The 19,674-nt window shown below is 39.9% G+C and overlaps 2 protein-coding genes across 20 annotated transcripts in view; one reads left to right on the top strand and one right to left on the bottom strand.

The window, feature by feature from the left end:
- Window positions 1-3,829, bottom strand: part of NDUFAF6 (NADH:ubiquinone oxidoreductase complex assembly factor 6) — a 35,929-nt gene extending 32,100 nt beyond the window's left edge. For 2 of the 9 annotated variants that reach the window (XM_042972919.1, XM_042972918.1), the window contains exons 1-2: window positions 3,339-3,561; window positions 2,460-2,650 (exon numbers count right to left, since the gene is read on the bottom strand). Coding sequence is in view for 1 of the 9 variants with exons in the window: in XM_042972917.1 (XP_042828851.1) it covers window positions 3,592-3,788 (197 nt within the window). In the remaining 8 variants the exon portion in view is untranslated. The other 7 variants (XM_042972921.1, XM_042972924.1, XM_042972922.1 and 4 more) reach the window with 7 other exon arrangements.
- TP53INP1 (tumor protein p53 inducible nuclear protein 1) overlaps window positions 1-19,674 on the top strand; it is a 150,182-nt gene that overhangs the window by 53,012 nt on the left and 77,496 nt on the right. For 5 of the 11 annotated variants that reach the window (XM_042972929.1, XM_042972926.1, XM_042972931.1 and 2 more), the window contains one exon: window positions 13,003-13,148. The exons of 3 other annotated variants lie outside the window; for them this stretch is intronic. The gene's annotated coding sequence lies outside the window, so the exon portion shown is untranslated. Of the gene's footprint in view, window positions 1-3,776; window positions 4,041-13,002; window positions 13,149-15,928; window positions 15,983-19,674 lie in introns of those variants that run through there. 3 more of the 11 variants (XM_042972927.1, XM_042972928.1, XM_042972934.1) reach the window with 3 other exon arrangements.

The raw sequence follows: 19,674 nt of genomic DNA, 5'->3' as shown, positions 1-19,674 counted from the left end.
CTGTAATTTCTATGTCAATTTGAAATTACTTCAGGGGCGCCTGGGTGGCTCCCATCAGTTGAGTGTCTGACTCTTGATTTCAGCTCAGGTCACGCTCTCGCCTTCATGGGATCAAGCTCAGAGAGGGATGGTGCTCTGCGCTGACAGCACGGGACTTGCTTGGGATTCTCTCTCTCCCTCTCTCTGCCCCTCCCCCACTCTCTCTCCCTCTTTCTCAAAATAAATAAATTTTTTAAAAAAGTAATGACATTACTTCAAAATAAAAAGTTTAAAACAGCATAGTCCTTATTATATATACATCATAGGATGACTGCCTATTGACAAGGCTACTTTCACTATAATACATTGGAACTTTATTATAACATTATTTCCTATAAAACAGTAAACTAAATAAAGTTAGGTCCAACTTGATTCCATGGAGTTTAGATGCTGAAATTTAGACTACTCCCAGATTTCAACTGGTTCACTTTTTGTTATCTTCCTAACAGAATTTAAACCTCTTCTAGCCACACCCTTCACAATTTCCTCCAACTTCCACGTAAACAAAAGGAAGGGATCACAAGTGACCCTGCTATCACAAAACAGCTCTACTAAAAAATCTCACCATGAGTGGTTTCAGCTACAAAATGGACAGTGTGGGCAAAACAGCTCTCTAATTTATACTTTAATTTTTTTTAATGTTTTATTTATTTTTGAAAGAGAGGGCACAAGTGGGGTAGGGACAGAGAGAGGTGGGGACAGAAGATCCAAAGCAGGCTAAGCACTGAGAGTAGCAAGCCTGTTGCGGAGCTTGAACTCACAAACTGCAAGATCATGACCTGAGCTGAAGTCGGACACTCGACTGACTGAGCCACCCAGGCGCCCCTAATTTATACTTTTAAATACATATAGATATGTTTTAAAATTAAATTTTAATATTAAAAGTCTCTGAACGTCAAAAGTGTTTAAAACACTCAGAAATTAATATGAAACAGAGAGAAAACACTGAATAGCAATCAAGATTACAATCTTAATTTCTATCCAATTAGCTGACAGAAGTGATATCTGCTACATCTATTTCCTAATTTCCAAAATGAGGCTTGATAACCTACCTGTTTCATATCTCCTAAAAATAACCAATATGTGAAGTACATCAGGTTTCTTACAGGGAAATGAAAAATGAAGATATACTAGTATGGTAACAACCTTTGGGAAATAAGATACTCTACACAAATAAGGGTTTCTCTGTAAAGTTGTTGTGTTCTGTGTTGTGTGTGTTTAATTTTGGTTGGAAATTTTTCTAACAATATTACCAACTTCTTTATATTGAGTAAGATATACTGATTACTTAACCATTTTTTCATCACTCAGGATCAGTGTTATAAATACTGATTACTGGTATGGTATACAAGGATATCTTAAGTAGCCAACCAAGGTCTAATTATTGAACTCTTTCAGATAGAAATGCCACACTATGACGGTTTTGTACAGCAATAGGGCATTTCATTCATTCACTAATTACAACATTTATTCAGGGCCTGCTATGCGCCAGCACTGTCTAGACACTGAAGATAGGTATAGACCTCAGTCTGGTAGGGAGAGACAGACATATGATAAATAAGCATATCTGCTGTCAGGACTGCTGTGCTATTTCCATGGACCTGTGCCACTGAAGCACAAAAAAGTGGTTCTCCAATGAGGTAGAGGGAGGATGGAAAACAGGTGCACTGTCAGACATCTTCACTAACATCTCCTTACCCCTTTATAGCACTAATTCCAAAGCCTGAGGCAGGCTTGGGGTTCCTCAAAACAAGCCCCAAGATGCCTATGTAAATTAGGTTTGAGATATTCCCAGGAACCTAGATTCCTAGCAGAGCTCTGGATGGCTAACCCGAATTTCTGGCCTGGTATCTTTTCCAATATTTGGAAGCCTTGCATAAGATACATGTCCAAAACGACCTCGCATGAATAATTTCAGAGGCCAAATTTTTCAAAGATTAATGGACAATCTGAAGCCAGAAAGTGCAGTCTTCCTTTCAAGTTTCATTTTGTTTTTGAATGAAACTACTATTGTGCGTTTGTTATGTACAGCATTTTTACATACATCATCGCATTTAACCCTCATAACCAGGCTATAACGTAGGAGTAGAAATTTACAAAAGAGCAAATAGCTGAATTTTAATGCAACTTTCCCAAATGATGAACCTAGGATTAATAAATGCAGATGAAGTATGCCTGTGAAATCCAGGCTTTTTAATAAATCACTAGTCAGAAGGCTCCATTCCACTCAAATATCTACATAGACAAAATAAGTATCTGCCCATTTGTGAATACAAATTTGAGAAAACTGTCATGTGATACCCATAAACTATTACTAAAAGAATAGTATAATAACTATATATACATATACTATAACATAGTGATGATACTATTACTTCTATATAGTAATACATAAGAAATTAGGAAGAGTGATTATTTACCTCTGGATACAGAAGTTAGGACGCTCCTGGTGTCAAAAATTGCCCTGAACAAGTAAGTGGATATGGGCAGTATACATTTTGATAACTTGTGTTTATCAAAAAATTATACTTTAAAATATATAAAAATGTGTGTAACTTTTTAGGAATTTTGGCTTATTGCTCTGATTTCCACTATTGTTATCTTGTTTCCCCTGTAAGTAATCCACAAATAGGGCAGAAACATTATTTTAAAAAGTGATTAAAAACAAAACAAAATGCTGAAATGCATGAGAATTCTGTTGTTATGCTACATTTTGCTAAAATTGAATATAAAAAATTTGGATTTACTAGTCCAGTCAAATCCAAGGTAGCTTAATTATTCTAGCATTTCCCAGAAGTTCTTCAGACCAGGTACTTTTTTGAGCCTTTCACCAAGGTTATAAGTCAAAGGCGGCAGAAGGGCACCAGAGGCTAAGCCATTGATCTTTGCAGTCAGGCATAATTCCAAAACTGGCCCCCGCCCAGACTCACTAGGTCACCTGGTGACCTGATTCTTCTAATGATTCCGCGCATGATTAACAGCGACTGCCATGCGCCAAGTCCTTCCGGTGTTATCAAGGCTGAACAAAATTGTCATTAGGCCCTAACTTTATGATACTATTCTACTCAACCTCTGGTAAATTCCCTTATCTCTCTAAACCTTCGTATCTTCATCCATTAAAAAAGATAATAATGGCTTATACTGTACTAACTGTGCCCTTGCTTTGTGCCAGGCACTGTTCTAAACGCGTTAATCCTCATAACCCTAAACGGTAGGTCTACATCTGTGCATCACAATCTGTAAAGAAGATTAAGTAAACTACTTGTACTTTGCATAGTGCCTGACACAGAAGAACTCACTTAGGTAAAAATTACTAGTCGTCCGTCAAACTTTTACAAAGCTGTGCATGCAGTAGGTTTAGGTAAAAATTAAGGTTCAGTCAAGGTGACAGACGAGAAGTTTTGCCACGATTTCGTGGCCTGCGCGAAAGTTCCGGTGGCCTCAGTCCCCGCCAACCGGCTCGCCCCGGCCAGCCCCGAGTCCCGCCGCGCCCACCCGGGTCCCTCCGGGCCACTCCCGGACCACCTGCCAGCGCAGGCCGGGCTCGCTCACCGCAGCAGCTCCATGCAATAGCGGTCGGTGCCCGAGGCGCCCGATCCGCTGGCCGCGGCCACGCTCCGCCCGGACCCCGCGAGCCCCGGGAGCCGCCGCGCACGAGCCCACAGGCCCCGGGGCGGCCGGCGGCGGCACAGGCCGGTAACGCCGAGCCGCAACGGGCCGCAGGTGGAACCCAGCACGGAGGCCGCCATGACACCGACGCCGCGTGCCCTCCGACCCCGCCACGCCTCCTCAGGTCCACCCGCCCACTTCTCAGCGGCGGGCTGACGGCCTGGGGACGCCGCTCGGAAGGGAGCCAGGTGTCGCTGTGCTCCTCTGCATCTGGGTCGTCGCCGCCGCGCTCTTCTGCTTTGTGGGTTCCAGAAAAGCCCCGCCGAAATCGGCGGACCCCACGCTGTCTCTCCTCCTTCCTTCCGGGTCCTTCTGAAGATGTATTTATCAAGGTAGGAGGATAGAGAATATTTTATTTGACAGTTTACTAGCTTAATTTATAACTTTTCAGTATTCACATAGTATGTGAGCCTCCTTTGGTACTCTTACCCGCAGTCTCTCAAATATTAAAGCTGGGTCTAGTTGCCATGACCTGACCTGGTCCAAGCCATCCATCTCTGCCTACCTCTGGATCCCAGTGATACCTCCTGCCTCCCAGATTTGCCCGGTCTATTCATGCAGTAGCCAGGCTGGTTCTTTCTAAAGTGTACATCCGGGGGTGCCTGGGTGATTCAGTCGGTTGAGCGTCCGACTTCAGCTCAGATCATGATCTCACCGCCCTGAGTTCGAGCCCCAACGTTGGGCTCTGTGCTGACAGCTAAGAGCCTGGAGCCTGGAGCCTGCTTCGGTTTTTTGTCTCCCTCTCTCTGCCCCTCCCCTGCTCTCACTCTATCTCGCTCTCTCAAAAATAAATAAACATAACATAAAAAAAAAAAAGTGTACATCCGATCATGATCCTTGCTTGCTTGACAGCCTTTACTACTCATTGGATAAAGCCCTTCCATGATATATGCCCTCTATTTACTTTTCAGCCTCAACCCTATTTGCATTTGTGACTCCAGTTTAATGTTTCTCCTTAAACCCAAAGGAGTGTATGCATGGTCCTACCAACTCTCTCCAATTAACCCTGCTTTGGTTTTACTGCCAAGACTGCCTCTGCAGCCTATGCAGGACCTCAGTCCCTCCTTCATAATGTTCTCTTCTCTCTCTTTAGCTCTGACAGACACACACTATTAGTGTTTTTGATACCACAATTTAAGCCTGATATGTGAAAGAAAAAAAAAATCATGCATCTACATCTCTAGTTCTGATCTCCTGCCCAGCTGGAATTTTCCATCTGGACATCTTGCCATGACTTCAAAGTCCACTAACTCCCCTTTTTAGTTTCTTTATTTAACTGGACAGTAATTCCCTTCTCACAACCAGGGGAAGTACTGTGGAGTCATCCTTCTGTCTTCCCTCTTCTATATCTAATGTAATGTGACTGATCAGGTCCATCAATTTCTCTTCCTTTACATACTCACATACTTGGTTTTGTAGCTGATACAAAACCTGGATTCAGATCCTGGTCCCACTTCCTACTATCTCTGCGACCTTTGGTGACAGATTTACCTTTTCTTGTGCCTCAGATACTTGCCCTACGAAATGGAAATAATAATAAAACCTACTTCATAAGGTTCTTGTACAAATTAAATGAGCTGATGTATTTAAGGCACCTAGGCAGTGTCTCGCCCGTAAATAGCACTCAACACAAGTCAGCTATGTACGGAAAACATTAAGAAAGACTTTTTAGGGGCACCTGGGTGACTCAGCTGGTTGAGTGGCCAATTCTTGATTTCAGCTCAGGTCATGATCCCAGGGTCGTGGGATCGAACCCTGCATCAGACTCCATGCTGAGCTTGGAGTCTGCTTGGGATTCTCTCTCCCTCTGCCCCTTTCCCCAGCTCCCACACTCTCTCTCTCTCTAAAATATAATTTAAAAATTAAAAAACAAAAGAGTTTAAAAGGAGCAAAACGATTGTGTCCCAATGGTAAGCTAGACATTGTTCAGGTTATTTGAGTCTAAGAGTTCTTGGTGCCTTTGATCATCTTTGAGCTATTTTACATTTCTCTAAGTTACAGAATATTGACAACAGTGCACATTATTCTTGTCCATAAACATACAAATTATGTTCATAGGAGTTTCAGTTGGTTATTATTCTATGAATATTGACCAGTTTCGTATGTGTTAAGCAGATTTACTTAAGCATTCCTGACTGCCCATATAGTCTGGTACTTTGATTATTTCTTTGAATTGATTGCAACGTCTTACTGGTTCCCACACTAACTAATGAGTTAAATGAAAAAATTTTTTAATATTTTATTTGTTAAGTAATCTCTACACCCAACATAGGGCTCAAACTTACAACCCTAAGATCAAGAGGCACTCTTTAAATGAAATTTTTGACATGTCTTCATTTTATAGCTGTATGAGAGTCATGTTTCTACAGTTTTGTTAAAAACTATTCTTTAACAGCTACCATTAGCTATTATTAACTTATCTTCTATTTTATTTCCATTACCCAGTTTCATATCTGTCTGATGGACATATTTAGTTTTCTCACTTCCAGGCCAATCAATCTGTATTGAAAAATACCATTTCTAGTAATCACAAATTAATGCAAATCAAAGTCATGCATACTAAAAGTGTTATGAGCCTATAGATACATAAACTTTAAGGCAGAATTCCAATTAATGGAAGTAGAGGAAAAATTAAAGACTTTTAAAATTATGCTGTGGATAACACACTGTCACCAACTAACATTTATAAGAACATCTGTTATTTGCTAATCTTGAAATTAATGTTTTTTTTTAAGTTTCTTTTGAGAGAGAGAGAGCAAGCAGGAGAGGGGCAGAGAGAGAGGGAGACAGAAAATCTCAAGCAGGCTCTGCGCTGTCAGAGCAGAGCCCAATGGAGGGTTCAAACCCACAAATCCATGAGATCATGACCTAAGCCAAAACCAAGAGTCAGACGCTCAACGAACTGAGCCACCCAGGTGCCCGTTGAAATTAATTTTTTAGAGTTATGAGCACATAAAATATTTCCTTAGTCTAATTACTTGATATCAAAACGAATATATTTGAAATAGGCATACACTTTCATTCAGTCAAGATTGCAATCAAGGCAAAACCTCAGTGCTTAACTCCAAAATTGACTTTTATAAGTAAATAACCATAGAGGCACAATTTGTTAACTTGGCCTTTAGCTGTGACAGTTGCTCACTATATCCTTTCTGAATATATGACTCTCCATGGTGAGGTGTTCCATCTGTGTAATTATGGATGAAATATAATAACATTTCTTTCCAAGCTTTAGCTCAATAAAGATTGTCCTGTGGTTGATTGCTATATTTTAAAGAGCTATGCCTTATTGTCCCATAATATTTCTCCCCCTCTCATTTTTTTCATGGCCTCTGCCAAGAAGTGAGTTTCATTCCTTCTGTTAAAAGTCAGTCTGGCATTTTGGCTTTTACATGACACCTTGAGCATCTAAATGGTCTGGGAAGGTCTACACCAGACCACAGCTGGTTAAATCTCCCAGGAGAAAAATACTCCACACACTTTCTCCTCCTTCTCCAAGGCCCTCAGGGATCAACCGACTTCTTGGTCCATTTTGTTTTGTTACATGTTTTTCATTATATATATATATATATATATATATATATATATATATATATATACACACACATACATACACACACTATATATATATATTTATGTATATATATAATATATATAGTATATATATACATACATACACACATTTGCCTATATATTTTAGACTTCTTTTAATGATATATATGTATATACTTTATATTCTTTAATTATACACACACACATATTCTTTAATGCTATACATATATATGATTAAAGGAAATATGGAAAATATAGGCAAATGTAGGGGGAAAAATCATGCTAAAACCAATAATTCAAACAGTTACTGTTTACATTTTGGTATTAGATCTAACCTTTTCTCTGTGCATAGGCTTTTTGCTTGTTCTTATATATTGCCTCTATAATATTTGAATAGCCAAACATGGTCATAAACATTTATTATGCTATTATTTCATTCATTCTAAAGCATTTATTGAAAGTCTATTATGTTCCTACACTGTACCAGGAACCAGGATTCTAGGGTAAGCAAATAGACATGTTCCATGTCTTCAAAGAGCTTTATTCTTTTTTTTTTTTTTAATTTTTTTTTTAACGTTTATTTTTGAGACAGAGAGAGACAGAGCATGAACGGGGGAGGGTCAGAGAGAGAGGGAGACACAGAATCTGAAACAGGCTCCAGGCTCTGAGCTGTCAGCACAGAGCCCGACGCGGGGCTCGAACTCACGGACCGCGAGATCATGACCTGAGCCGAAGTCGGACACCCAATCAACTGAGCCACCTAGGCGCCCCGAGCTTTATTCTTTAGTAGTAAAGACATTTACACAAAAAGTCATCACAAATAAATATATAATTACAAAATGTGATAACTGCTATTGTGTTAATGAGGTTATGAGTTCAGCTGCTCAAATTAAGACACAAAATAACAGTGCTGCAGACAAAGTAGACATTGAGTCCTCTGGCAGTTTGGGTGCAAGCAGTCTCAGGTTGCCTGGAGATTCCAAGATCGCTGAGCCCCAGGCTCTTGCAGTCTGCTCATTCTACCATCTGAGGAGTGGAGCCTTCACCTGTACGTCCAGGATGGCCCACTGTTAGTTCCACATGGCAGCCAGCAGCAAGAGTGAAAGCAGAAGGGGCAAGATGCCCTTCTCTTTAAGAGAGTAGTCATTTGGTTTGGCGGGGGGGGGGGGGGGGGGGGGGGGGGGGGGGGGCGGGGAGTGGGGCTCATTTGGTTGAGCATCTGACTCTTGATTTCAGCTCAGGTTGTGGGGTCGAACCCCATGCCAGGCCCCGTGCTGAGTGTGGAACCTGCCTAAGATTCTCTCTCTCTCTTTCCCTCTCCCTCTGAGAGGAAGCGTTTGCTGTCTCTCTCTCAAATTAAATAAATTAAATAAATAAGAAGTCATTTCTGGGGCGCCTGGGTGGCTCAGTTGGTTAGGTGACTGACTTTGGCTCAGGTCATGATCTCACAGATCATGAGTTCGAGCCCCGCGTCGGGCTCTGTGCTGACAGCTCAGAGCCTGGAGCCTACTTTAGATTCTGTGTCTCCCCCCTGTCTCTACCCCTCCCCTGCTCACTCTCTCTGTCTCTCAATAATAAATAAATGTTAAAAAAAATTTTTTTTAAAGAAGTCATTTCTATGCCATGGCATATAGCAATGCATGTGCTTCATTAAGCATTAACTAATAAGAGTTGCAGTGAGTCTAATTTCAAATTTCATAGTGGTGATGAACATGATATATTAGATATTTACAAAACTATTATGTGATATGAAAACATCTGTGATTTCATTTGGTGACAAGATCATAGTTACTGCTAATACTTTTATGCTTCGTTGCCTGTATTCCTAATTGAAGCAAATGCTAAATTTCCATTAGCCATTCATGAAAACACAGATGTAATTTTTTTTCCCATTCCAGTTCACCGACTCCATGAATTCCGTGCACAACTTCCTTGGGTTAAGAATCTCCTGCTTTAAGGGTACAAGCCAGAATCTACATGTGTCACATCTGCTCATATCGCATTAGTCAGAATTTAGTTTTCTACAAGGGAAGCTGGGAAGTAGTTTTTATTCCAGGCAGCCATGTGCCCAGTTAGAAATCACGGGTCCTATTATTACTGAAAATGAGGAGAATGGATATTGGGGTACCACTAACAAAAAAAAATGAACTTTATACTATGAAAAAATTTAATAGCGAGTCCTAATCCAGATTATGGAGTCAGGAAAAGTATCTCTGAGAAAGTGCAGTTAAACAGAGATATGAAATATGATAAATAATAATAATAATAATAGTGCCAAACCTGTTACTTATTGAGTGCTTACCACGTGCTGGGCATTCTTCTAGTGTGCTGCCCATATTAATTCCGTCTCACAACAACCATGCTCAGTTCAGGGGGACTGTTCAGGTTTTAGCCCTGAAAGTCCTGTATCCCGGGAAACCCCTCAGTCTAGGGAAGACTGGATGGCTGCCACTGTGTTGGTGCTATTGTTGTCATCCCCATTTTATGGAAAAGGAAACCAAAACATGAAAATGTTAAGTAAGTTGCCCAAAATCACACAGCTAGTATTTGGCAGAGTCAGGATTTACATCTGGGAAGGTTGCTCCAGTCTACCTGCTTACCTGCTGTGTTAGTTTGCTAGGGCAGCTGTAATGAAGTACCATAGACCAGGTGGCTTAAATAACAGAAGTTTATTTCCTTACAATTCTAGAGGCTAGATGTCCAAGATCAAAGTGTCAGCAGGGTTGATTTCTTCTGAGGCTTCTCTCCTTGACTTGTAGATGGTCACTTTCTCCCTGTGTTTTCACATGCTCTTCCCTCTATATCTGTGTCCTCATATTATCTTTTATAAGGACACCAGTCATTGGATTAGGGCCCACCCTAATGACCTTATTTTACTTTAATTGTGTCTTTGAAAACTTTATCTCTAAATAACAGTTACATTCTGAGGTACTGGAGGTTCGTTAGGACTTCAACATATAAATTTGGGGGAAACACAATTCGAGCCCGTAACAACTACTGCATTCTGCTACCAGGCGAAGAGTGTGTGTGTGCATGGAGGTGGGGGTAGTGTTCCACAAAAGAAAACTGCATGTGCACAAGCCCCGAATCAGTAAAGGGTCCGGCGCATTCAAAGAGTGAAAGCCTTGCAGCTGGCATTTACCGAATGTGCAGGAGGGTGGACCACGTGAAAATGGAGAGGTAAGCAGGAACCTTGGTGCTGCGATCTTTTGTAGGCCAAGTTGAGAATTGAGGATTTTAAGTGCACGAGGAAGGCCCTGGAGGGATTAAAGCAGGGGTTTGGCCTAATCCAAAAACTCAGATTTTAGAAGACAGCTCTGGTGCGTATTTGGAGAATAGACTGGAAGCAGGAGGACTGGTTAGGAGCTTCTGCTTGGAGCCTGGGCCAGTGTTGTTGGGGACGTGGACAGGTGTGGCAGTGGAGATGGAGAAAAGTGGGTGAATATCATGTGGTGAAGGTAGCACCAGCGGAACTTGCTGATGCACAGAAGGGGTCAGAGAAAGGATGCTTCCTGCTTCCTCCACCTGGCAGAACCCTTTTTGTACATGTATTCCCCTTCCTCCCTTAGAAGAGCCAGGTACCATCCTCAGCCCACAGATGTACATCTTACAAAAGAACCTAAGCGTGGTATTTCCACTCCCATCACCAGTGATTGGTCCAGGCCAGTGCATGTTTCCCTGCTCTGGTCAATGACACTGAAGAAAAAGTCTACTGTGGGGCTTCTGAGAAATTTGCCTCAGTAATAAAGGTACAATATACAATTTCACTTATGAAATATTATTGCCAAAAAGGTTTAACAGAAATCTAATTAAGCTTCTAAATATAATTTTGAAGTTCACAAGATATATAAAGATAAGAGGAACAAGATAAATGGCATCATGAGGAAATATATCAGAATAATTCAAAAGAAAAACACAATGTCATGAGAAATGAATTGGGGGAATGTTTTAAATTTAAAAAGACCAAAGAAATATCACGGCACCTGGGCAGCTCAGTCAGTTAAGTGTCCGACTTCAGCCTAGGCCATGATCTCACTGTTTGTGGGTTCGAGCCCCGCATCGAACTCTGTGCTGACAGCTGAGAGCCTGGAGCCTGCTTCAGATTCTGTGTCTCCCCCTCTCTCTGCCCCTAACCTGCTTGCACTCTGTCTCTCTCTCTCTGTCTCTCTCTCTCTCTCAAAAATAAATAAACTTAAAAAAAAAAAAAAAAGACCAAAGAAATATAAAACCAAATGCAGTGTATGCAACTTGATTGGATTCTGGTTTGAAAAAGATAAGCTATAAAATATATTTTAGGGACTAATGAGGAAATTTGAACATAGACTGTATATTAAGTGATATTAGGGAGTTACTGTTAATTTGTCTTAAGTATGCTGTTGTTGTGGATCTTTAGGAGACATATATATTCTTAGGAAATACAGGCTGAATCATGTAGGTGTACAGTGTCATGATGTCTGCAACTTACTGTCAAATGATACAGGAAAAAGAGTGAAGGTGGGAGGCTAAGCAATTGTGCCGTGTGGCAAATGTCATCAGTTGTTGAATCTAGGTAGAGTGTATATGGGTCGCCATTGTACCACTCCCAACTTTTCTGTACATTTAAAATTTTTCAAAATGAAGAGATGAGGGGTCAGAGAGACACAAGGAAGACAAATACCTCTTCTTCCTCTGGATGTTGTCAGTTTTGAATGTGATGCTCGTGACTGAAGCAGCCATCATGCAGCCATGAGGGAAACTAGCGTGGAGCATCTAGCTGAAATGCTGACCTGGCCCTGGAGCCCTGCTGACATTAGCAGTAGATGCATTTTCGGCCATTGGAGCTGCCTTCCTCCTAACTTTCTGTTATGTGAAAGAATCCATATTCCTTACTATTTAAGCATTTTGAGTTGAGCCATTATCTCTAGTGGAGACAGGAAAAAATACTAAAAATAGAGTAGTCAGGGAGGCAGCAGGGAAGCCAGGAGACAATGGTGGTAGAGATATAAATCATAAGTTGTGTACAGTTTTGCTCTCTGCTTATCACAGTATAACATGCATTTTCCCATATCATTAAGATTTACTTATGAACATTTTTATTCTTTTGGAATAAGTAATATATTCCTGTGTTAAATATGGCCACAGATTTTTTTGCAGCTACTCTCATCAGAGGTGGTCTATTCCCCACCCCCTTGAAGCTGAGCTGGTTGGGTTTTGTTTTTGTTTTTTTTTTTTAAGCACAGTTAACATACAGTGTTATATTAGTTCAGTTCTACAATATAGTGATTCAACAACTCTGTACATTACTCAATGCCCAGCACGGTAAGTATAGTCGTCATCTGTCACCATACAACGTTATTACAATATTACTGATTATATTTCCTGTGCTGTACTTTTCATCTCTATATTCATTTATTTTATACAGAAGTTTGTACCTCTTAATCCCCTTTATATATTTCACCCATTACCCCCACCAACCTCTCCTTTGGCAACCACCAGTTTGTTCTCTGTATTGAAGCATCTGTTTAGTTTTGGGGCACCTGGGTGGCTCAGTAGGTTAAGCGTCCGACTTTGGCTCAGGGCACGATCTCGAAGTTTGTGAGTTCAAGCCCAGTGATGGGTTCTGTGCTGACAGTGTGGAGCCTGGAGCCTGTAACCTGCTTCAGATTCTGTGTGTGTGTGTGTGTGTCTCTCTCTCTCTCTGCCCCTCCCCCACTCATGCGCGCTGTCTCTCTCTCTCTCTCAAAAATTAAACATTAAAAAAAGAAAATTAAAAGTGGATGTTCCAGCCCCTTCGGATGAACTGCAACCCTGACAACTTCACTGCAACTGCATGAGAGACCCTGTGCCACAGCTCCCCAGAGCCACCCGGCAAAGCGGCTTCCTGATCCTTGGCCCTCAGAAACCCTGAGGTATTAAATATCAGTTGTTTTAGCCCATTAAGGTTTAGGATAATTCATTATATGGCCATGAATACTAATACAGTCATTTCCTTTATTTACATACATATATACAAATATGAACATAGATTCTACTCTCTCCCCACCTTTTCATATAAAAGATAGTATATTGTTCACATTATGACATTAGCATAATTTCTCTTATAGGTATTTCCATAGAAGGTCATAGTGAGTTTCACCAATTTTTTATAGGTACATACTGGTTAATTTAACCGGTCTTCTAGTGGGAAACACTTGTTTTTTTTTCTATTCATTTCCTGTGACAACTGGCACTGAAATTATTAGCTTTGTACATTACTTTTGTATGCTAATGTATAAATAAATTCCCAGAAGTACAATTTCTGGGTCAAAATTGTGTTTTTGATAGATGCTGCTAAGTTCCCTTGATAAGGTTTATGGCATTTTGCACTCCTACTAGATGTGAGAGAACCCAGTTCTCTCAAAAGTGTTGACATTTTTGCCAATTGGATAAGTTAAAAAGTAGTATTTCAGTATAATTTTAATTTACATTTCTATTATTCAGAGGGAAGATGAGCATTTTTTCATAGTTTTAGAATTACTCTTATATCATTTCCTGTAGACTGTCTTTTCATAAGCTTTGCTCACTTTTCTATAGGTTACAGGCCTTCTGTATTGCTTTGTAGGAGCTCTGTGTACATGAGGGAGATTAGTCCTATGTCTGGGACATAGATCACAACTTTTTTCCCAGTTTGTTGTGGCTTTGACTTTTCCTGTAAAATCTTCCCATGTAGAAATTTTGTAATATATTTGTATTTAGTCAGACTTTATCAATACTTACTTTCAATGCTTCTGGATTTTGAATCATCATTATAAAGACCTTCCCATTAAATTTTTTTTAATTATTGTTTGTTTTCTTCTAGTACTTCTATACTTTTAACTTCTGGTTTTTTTTTCTTTCTTGGCTTTTTGTTTGTTTGTTTTGGAGGAAATAAATGTTGCAAAGCATGGATCCAACTTTTTTCTTTCTATCTAGTTCATCATTTATTCATCAGTCCACCTTTTCCCCCTTTGACTTGAGATGCTTCCTCTTTCATGGAATGAACTAATGTATGTGCTTTCTGTGTATACTGTTCCATTTGTCTATTAGTATTCTAGCACTGTACTCTCTTACCTATTGCAAGTTTAAAATATGTTTTCATATATATCTGGTAATACTGGTTCTTTCTCATTGCTTTTTTTCCCTTGCCAGTATTTTCCTGGCCATTCTTATTTATTTTTCCATTTGAATTTTAGGATGAGTTTTTCTATTAAAAAAATTCTAAAGTTATTTTTTTAGTTATGTTAAATTTATATCTAACTTACAAAAATAGGTATTTTTATTATATTGAGCCTTCATAAACATTTTTGATGACAATGTTATTACTTATCTTACTGATAACACCATTGACTTAACTGTGCTCTTGTTATTTGATCCTTATGTTTTCCCCAATTTTTGATTTTATAAATAATTCTTAGATGAACCACTGTAGTTGAATCTCTGTGCATATCTGTGATTATTACCTTGTGATAAATTCCTAGAAGTAAAATCACTAGTCAAATGCTGTGAACTTTTGAGACGTCTGACATTGTCACGATTCTTACCAAAGAAATTATGTCTTCCCACAAAATGTGGATGAAAGTCATAGATTTATTAATTCTTTTTAAGAACTTTAATACAGAGCTGTGAACTTTATTTTATTTAATTTGTTTATTTTTATTTGTTTTTGAGAGAGAGAGACAGGGGAGGGGCACAGGGGAGAGTGGGGACAGAGGATCCCAAGTGGGGTCTGCACTGACAGCACTTGAGCCAGATGCAGAACTTGAACTCATGAACCATGAGATCGTGATCTGAATTGAAGTCGGACGCTCAACCAACTGAGCCACCCAGGTGCCCCAGATCTATTAAATTTTTTAACACTCTTCCTATGTTAACATGTCAAAAGTGATATCTCACTTTTATTTTTCATTTATTTAATCATCAGTGAAATAGGACATTTTTTGTTTACTACGTATTTATATTTGATTTCTAGTGATTTATTGTCAACATCCTTACTCATTGTTTTTTTTGTTAAAAACCTAGTAGTTTATTTCAAAGTATAATTTTTTTTTCCTTACCCATTTTAATGCTGATGGTCTTAATGTTTTTCTTTTTGATCTGTATGAGCTTTTATATATTAAGGCTCTCAAATCTATTAAGTCTTATATTTGTGTCAACTACGTTAACACTTTATTTTTTGTTGTTTATAATATGGTTTTTGTGTCAATTTTTTTTTTTTATTTTAAAACACATACTCACTGAGGGGTGTCTGGGTGGCTCAGTCGGTTGAGCGTCCAGCTTCTGCTCAGGTCATGATCTCGCCATTCATGGGTTTGAGCCCCGCGTTGGACTCTGTGCTGACAGCTCAGAGCCTGGAGCCTACTTCAGATTCTGTCTCCCTCTCTTCCTGCCCCTTCCCTGCTCGCACTGTCTCTCTCTCTCTCTCAAAATGAATAAACATTAAAAAAAAAGAAGTTTTAAAATACATACTCACTGAATGAATTAAATAATACAGAAATAATATAGTAAGTATAGTAATAAGTGATAATATAGTAAAAAGTAAATTTTTTCTTTGCCCCAACCCTCTCACTTCTGCTAAGGGCTTTGTGTGGTGATGTTTTTTAACATTCAAGATTTTAAGCTTTCTTTGTTGTCAAATATATATAATTCTTACTTTCTTAATTTCTTCCATTAGTTTATGCTCAGAAAGACGTTCCCATACTGAAATCAGAGGTAGAGGGGAGCCAAAGTGAGTATAGAAAAACCAGTAGGTGGGATATTGAGGTTGTCTGGGCAAGAGATTATTGTGGCTTGGACTGGGATGATGGTAGAGGACATAAAAAGAAATGGACAGATCAATATATAATTTGGAGATTGACTTGCTGACAGACTGATGGGGAAAAGTAGTGGAGAGGAGAGAAATAAATGATGGTTCCTGTAGTTTTGGCATATGCAACTGTTGGAATGGGGTTATCTTTTTCACATTCCTAAGCTGAAGAATGTGAAGTCTTTATGATACTTTCTCAGTGATATTCATTGACATGTGATCCCCTTTTGCAGGGTCCTTAAATACAGGCCAACATATCCTTGGTCTGGTTATTATTTTTTTTTAACATGCCATATTTTAATGTGCCTGGCTACTTAGTAGGAATGTTCTTTTGTTTACAAAGTGTTTTTGAGTTTGTCTCTTGTTCTCATTGATGACTCTTACGTAGGTACTAATATGGGCTAAGGTTTTCCATTCCCTAGTCAGTGAGAGCCTCAGAAAGAATGTTTGGAGCACTGGAGGATCGAAAACATGGGCGGGGAGGTATTTCTCAGTGCTCTCTGCTGTTATCAGATTGTTGCAATGAGGGCTCTCAGGCAGTTCCTGAGGGCTGGTGCTGCAAAACTCACCACCTCCTTTTATTTCAACACAGGGGTCATCAAAGGAGAACCTAGTTTATGAGTGTGTGGCCTGGAATAGCTAGTTTGGAACTAATCAGTAAAAACACAGTCAGCAGGTTTGTTGTTGATATCCTTATTGTGCAGAACAGTGCTCAGTGAAGCTTCTAGTCCTCCTTGAACTCCACAAACAGGTTCAGGGGACACTGTCGTTTTAGTACATCACAGCAACATCAGAGTCCCTACCATAGGGGAAGAAATAAAGGTGATGGCCTCTGATGCCCCCACCCTATACAATCAGTCTGATGACTGCATATGACCACTCTCCCTTAATGACCCAGAGAAGCCCTCTCTAACTTCCTGCCAGAAGGACACACACCTAGTTGTTTTTCTGAGAGTCACAGTGGCTTCTGTGGAGCTATGCTCTACACATGCTTCCTCCTGATTCTTCTAGCAACCAGTAGCACAGGCCAACAGGGGGAAAGGTTCATTAGAGTTAGAAATGTAGTCTGTGGTCTTAGAACAGCTTTTCTAGGCAAAAGTAACTGATCCTTCTAGGGAAATAAGCAGTCTACGTCTTTGAAAAATTACATTCTAGCTGATCCACAATTCTATTTCATAATCATGGGTCACACCTGCAGCCAAATTAAATATGTTTGTCACTAGGATATTTCCATCTGGCAAACAAAATACTGTGGTATTATACTGCTCCCTCTTCCTGGAATGTCCTTGTGTGCTATATCTTCAAGGAGGCCATTTGGCCATGTTCCCAAATCCCTGGCCTTTGACCAGCCACCTCCTGCCTCTGCAGACTCCCAAGAGAACTATGTGGAGGGACAGTCCTGGCAAATGAACACTGTTTTTTACACTGTTTATACAAGCCTCACTGCTAAGCTTGTCTGGATCACTTCAGTGACAAAAAGAGACATAGACAAACCCAACAAAAATGGTGGGACCCAAAATCTAGGTCAAAGTGATAAAGCTGCAGCCCTGTGCTTTCCTGAGAAAGCAGGGGTGCAGGAGAGACTCTCAATCTTATCCTTGTCATCAGTGTTCTAATGCTCTTTTCCCACCTCATGAACGTCTACTCATTCTATGAACCCCAATACAGAAGCCTCTTCCTTTCTGAGTTTTCCTTGACCACAGCCCCATCCAAGAAGAATGAGTGGTTCCTTCATTTGTGATCCTGTTTATGTTTCTCCTTGATCACTGTACTAGGTCTTATTGTGGTGATCTGTTTATTTGGTCCTCTTCCCAGACACCAAAGGTAGACTCTGTCTTACTCCCCCTTTTATTTCCAGTGCCTGGCCAAGTGCCCGGCCTTGGGAGGTGTTTGGTGTAGTGTGCTGAAAGCCATGTCTTTTGGCACTGGAAACAAGGCACCTGGTTGTACAAAGTGTGCAGTGCACAAACATGCTGGGCCAAGGTGGTGAGTGGGGCTGGTGTGGGCTGCTTTGGGGCTGTCTCTGCGGAAAGGGAGCCTAGTTTTTCACACAGAGGCACTAGCTGGCAGGGCTGTCTGAGCCCAGAAGGGGTACTTCCTAATTTGCACCAAGACACTACATAGGCTTGCAGTCTTCCCGATTGCAGACCCAGGCAAACCAGACCCAGCAGAATGGCAGAATATGAAGAAATTCAAGCTTGAAAGAGTAGTTTCCCTTGTGAAAAGTTTCCACTACTCATTTAATAGGCAAGCCTTACAGTTACCTGATTTTAGAGAACTTATTGTCAATTATGAATAAGAAGAATTTGAATGTATTATGCTTTTCAGTGTAGTGTATTTAGTTCTTTCTCCTCAATTACAATTTTTAAAATTTATAAAATTATACAATTTTAGGCCTGAAAGTTATCTATTGATTTTTTTTTTTTTTGAGCTTTTAATACTGTCTCTATGCTCAGTATGGACTAGGCACCAAAAACTGTAATAAAAATTGACCAGTGTCAAATAACTATTTGGTGGCAGGTTTTTCATTTGCTAAAAGGGCATTTACCATACAATTCTATCAGAAACAAGAGGCAAAGTGGTCACTATGTTAATGCAATTGGAATTTTATCCATCTCACTCTTTGGTTTCCACTGTGGTCTTATATTGTCAATTTTTCAATGCAGAAGCTGTCATTTCTTTAGTCCATCCCCCTTTTATATGTTCACACCTACCTACTAAAAATAGACTATCAATCATTTGGGGGATATCATTACTAGATTGGGAGAACCTTGAGGAAAGGAAGTAAGTCTCAATCTTATTTGTTTTTATCCCATGGTGTGATAACATAGTATATAGTTGTTCAATAAATCTTTTTATTTTATTTATTTTCTTTTTTAAAATGTTTATTTTTGAGAGAGAGAGTGAGAGTGGAAGAGGTGCGGGGTGGGTGGACAGAGGATCCAAAGCAGGCTCCACGCTGACAGCAGCAAGCCCGATGTGAGACTTGAACTCACAAACCGTGAGACTATGACCTGACCTATGAGCTGGAGTCAGATGCTCAACCATCTGGGCCACCCAGGCACCCTCAATAAATCTTTTTAAAATGAAAGTAATGAATGACGGCATTAATGAATGAATGAGTAGGAGGTAATGAGAAGTGACAAGAAGGCTTACACTCTATCTGTGATATTTTATTTAACAAATGTCACAATATTAAATTATTTAATTTTTTTTTGACATTTATTCATTTTTGAGAGACAGAGACAGAGTGCGAGAAGGAGAGGAGCAGAGAGAGAGGGAAACACAGAATGTGAAGCAGGCTCCAGGCTCCGAGCCACCAGCACAGAGCCCAACACGGGGCTCGAACCCACCGACCGCAAGATCATGACCTGAGCCAAAGTCGGACACCCAGCTGACTGAGCCACCCAGATGCCCAAAAATATTAACATTTTCTAAATCAGGGTGGTGGATATATGGATACACATTATCTTTTTCTCCATGGTGTTTTTCGTATTTCAAAATTTCTAGATTTTTAAAAACCAAGATGAGTAGTAGAGGTGATAGCAGTATGACAAAAGTGCCTTTCTTTAAGGATCTCATTACTTAATTAGGGAGTTGTTCCAAGTATGTAT

Source organism: Panthera tigris, chromosome F2 (assembly GCF_018350195.1).
Source record: "Panthera tigris isolate Pti1 chromosome F2, P.tigris_Pti1_mat1.1, whole genome shotgun sequence".
Taxonomy (NCBI): domain Eukaryota; kingdom Metazoa; phylum Chordata; class Mammalia; order Carnivora; family Felidae; genus Panthera; species Panthera tigris.
The sequence above is the reverse complement of the archived record's forward strand: the minus strand, read 5'-3'. Positions and strand labels throughout refer to the sequence as shown.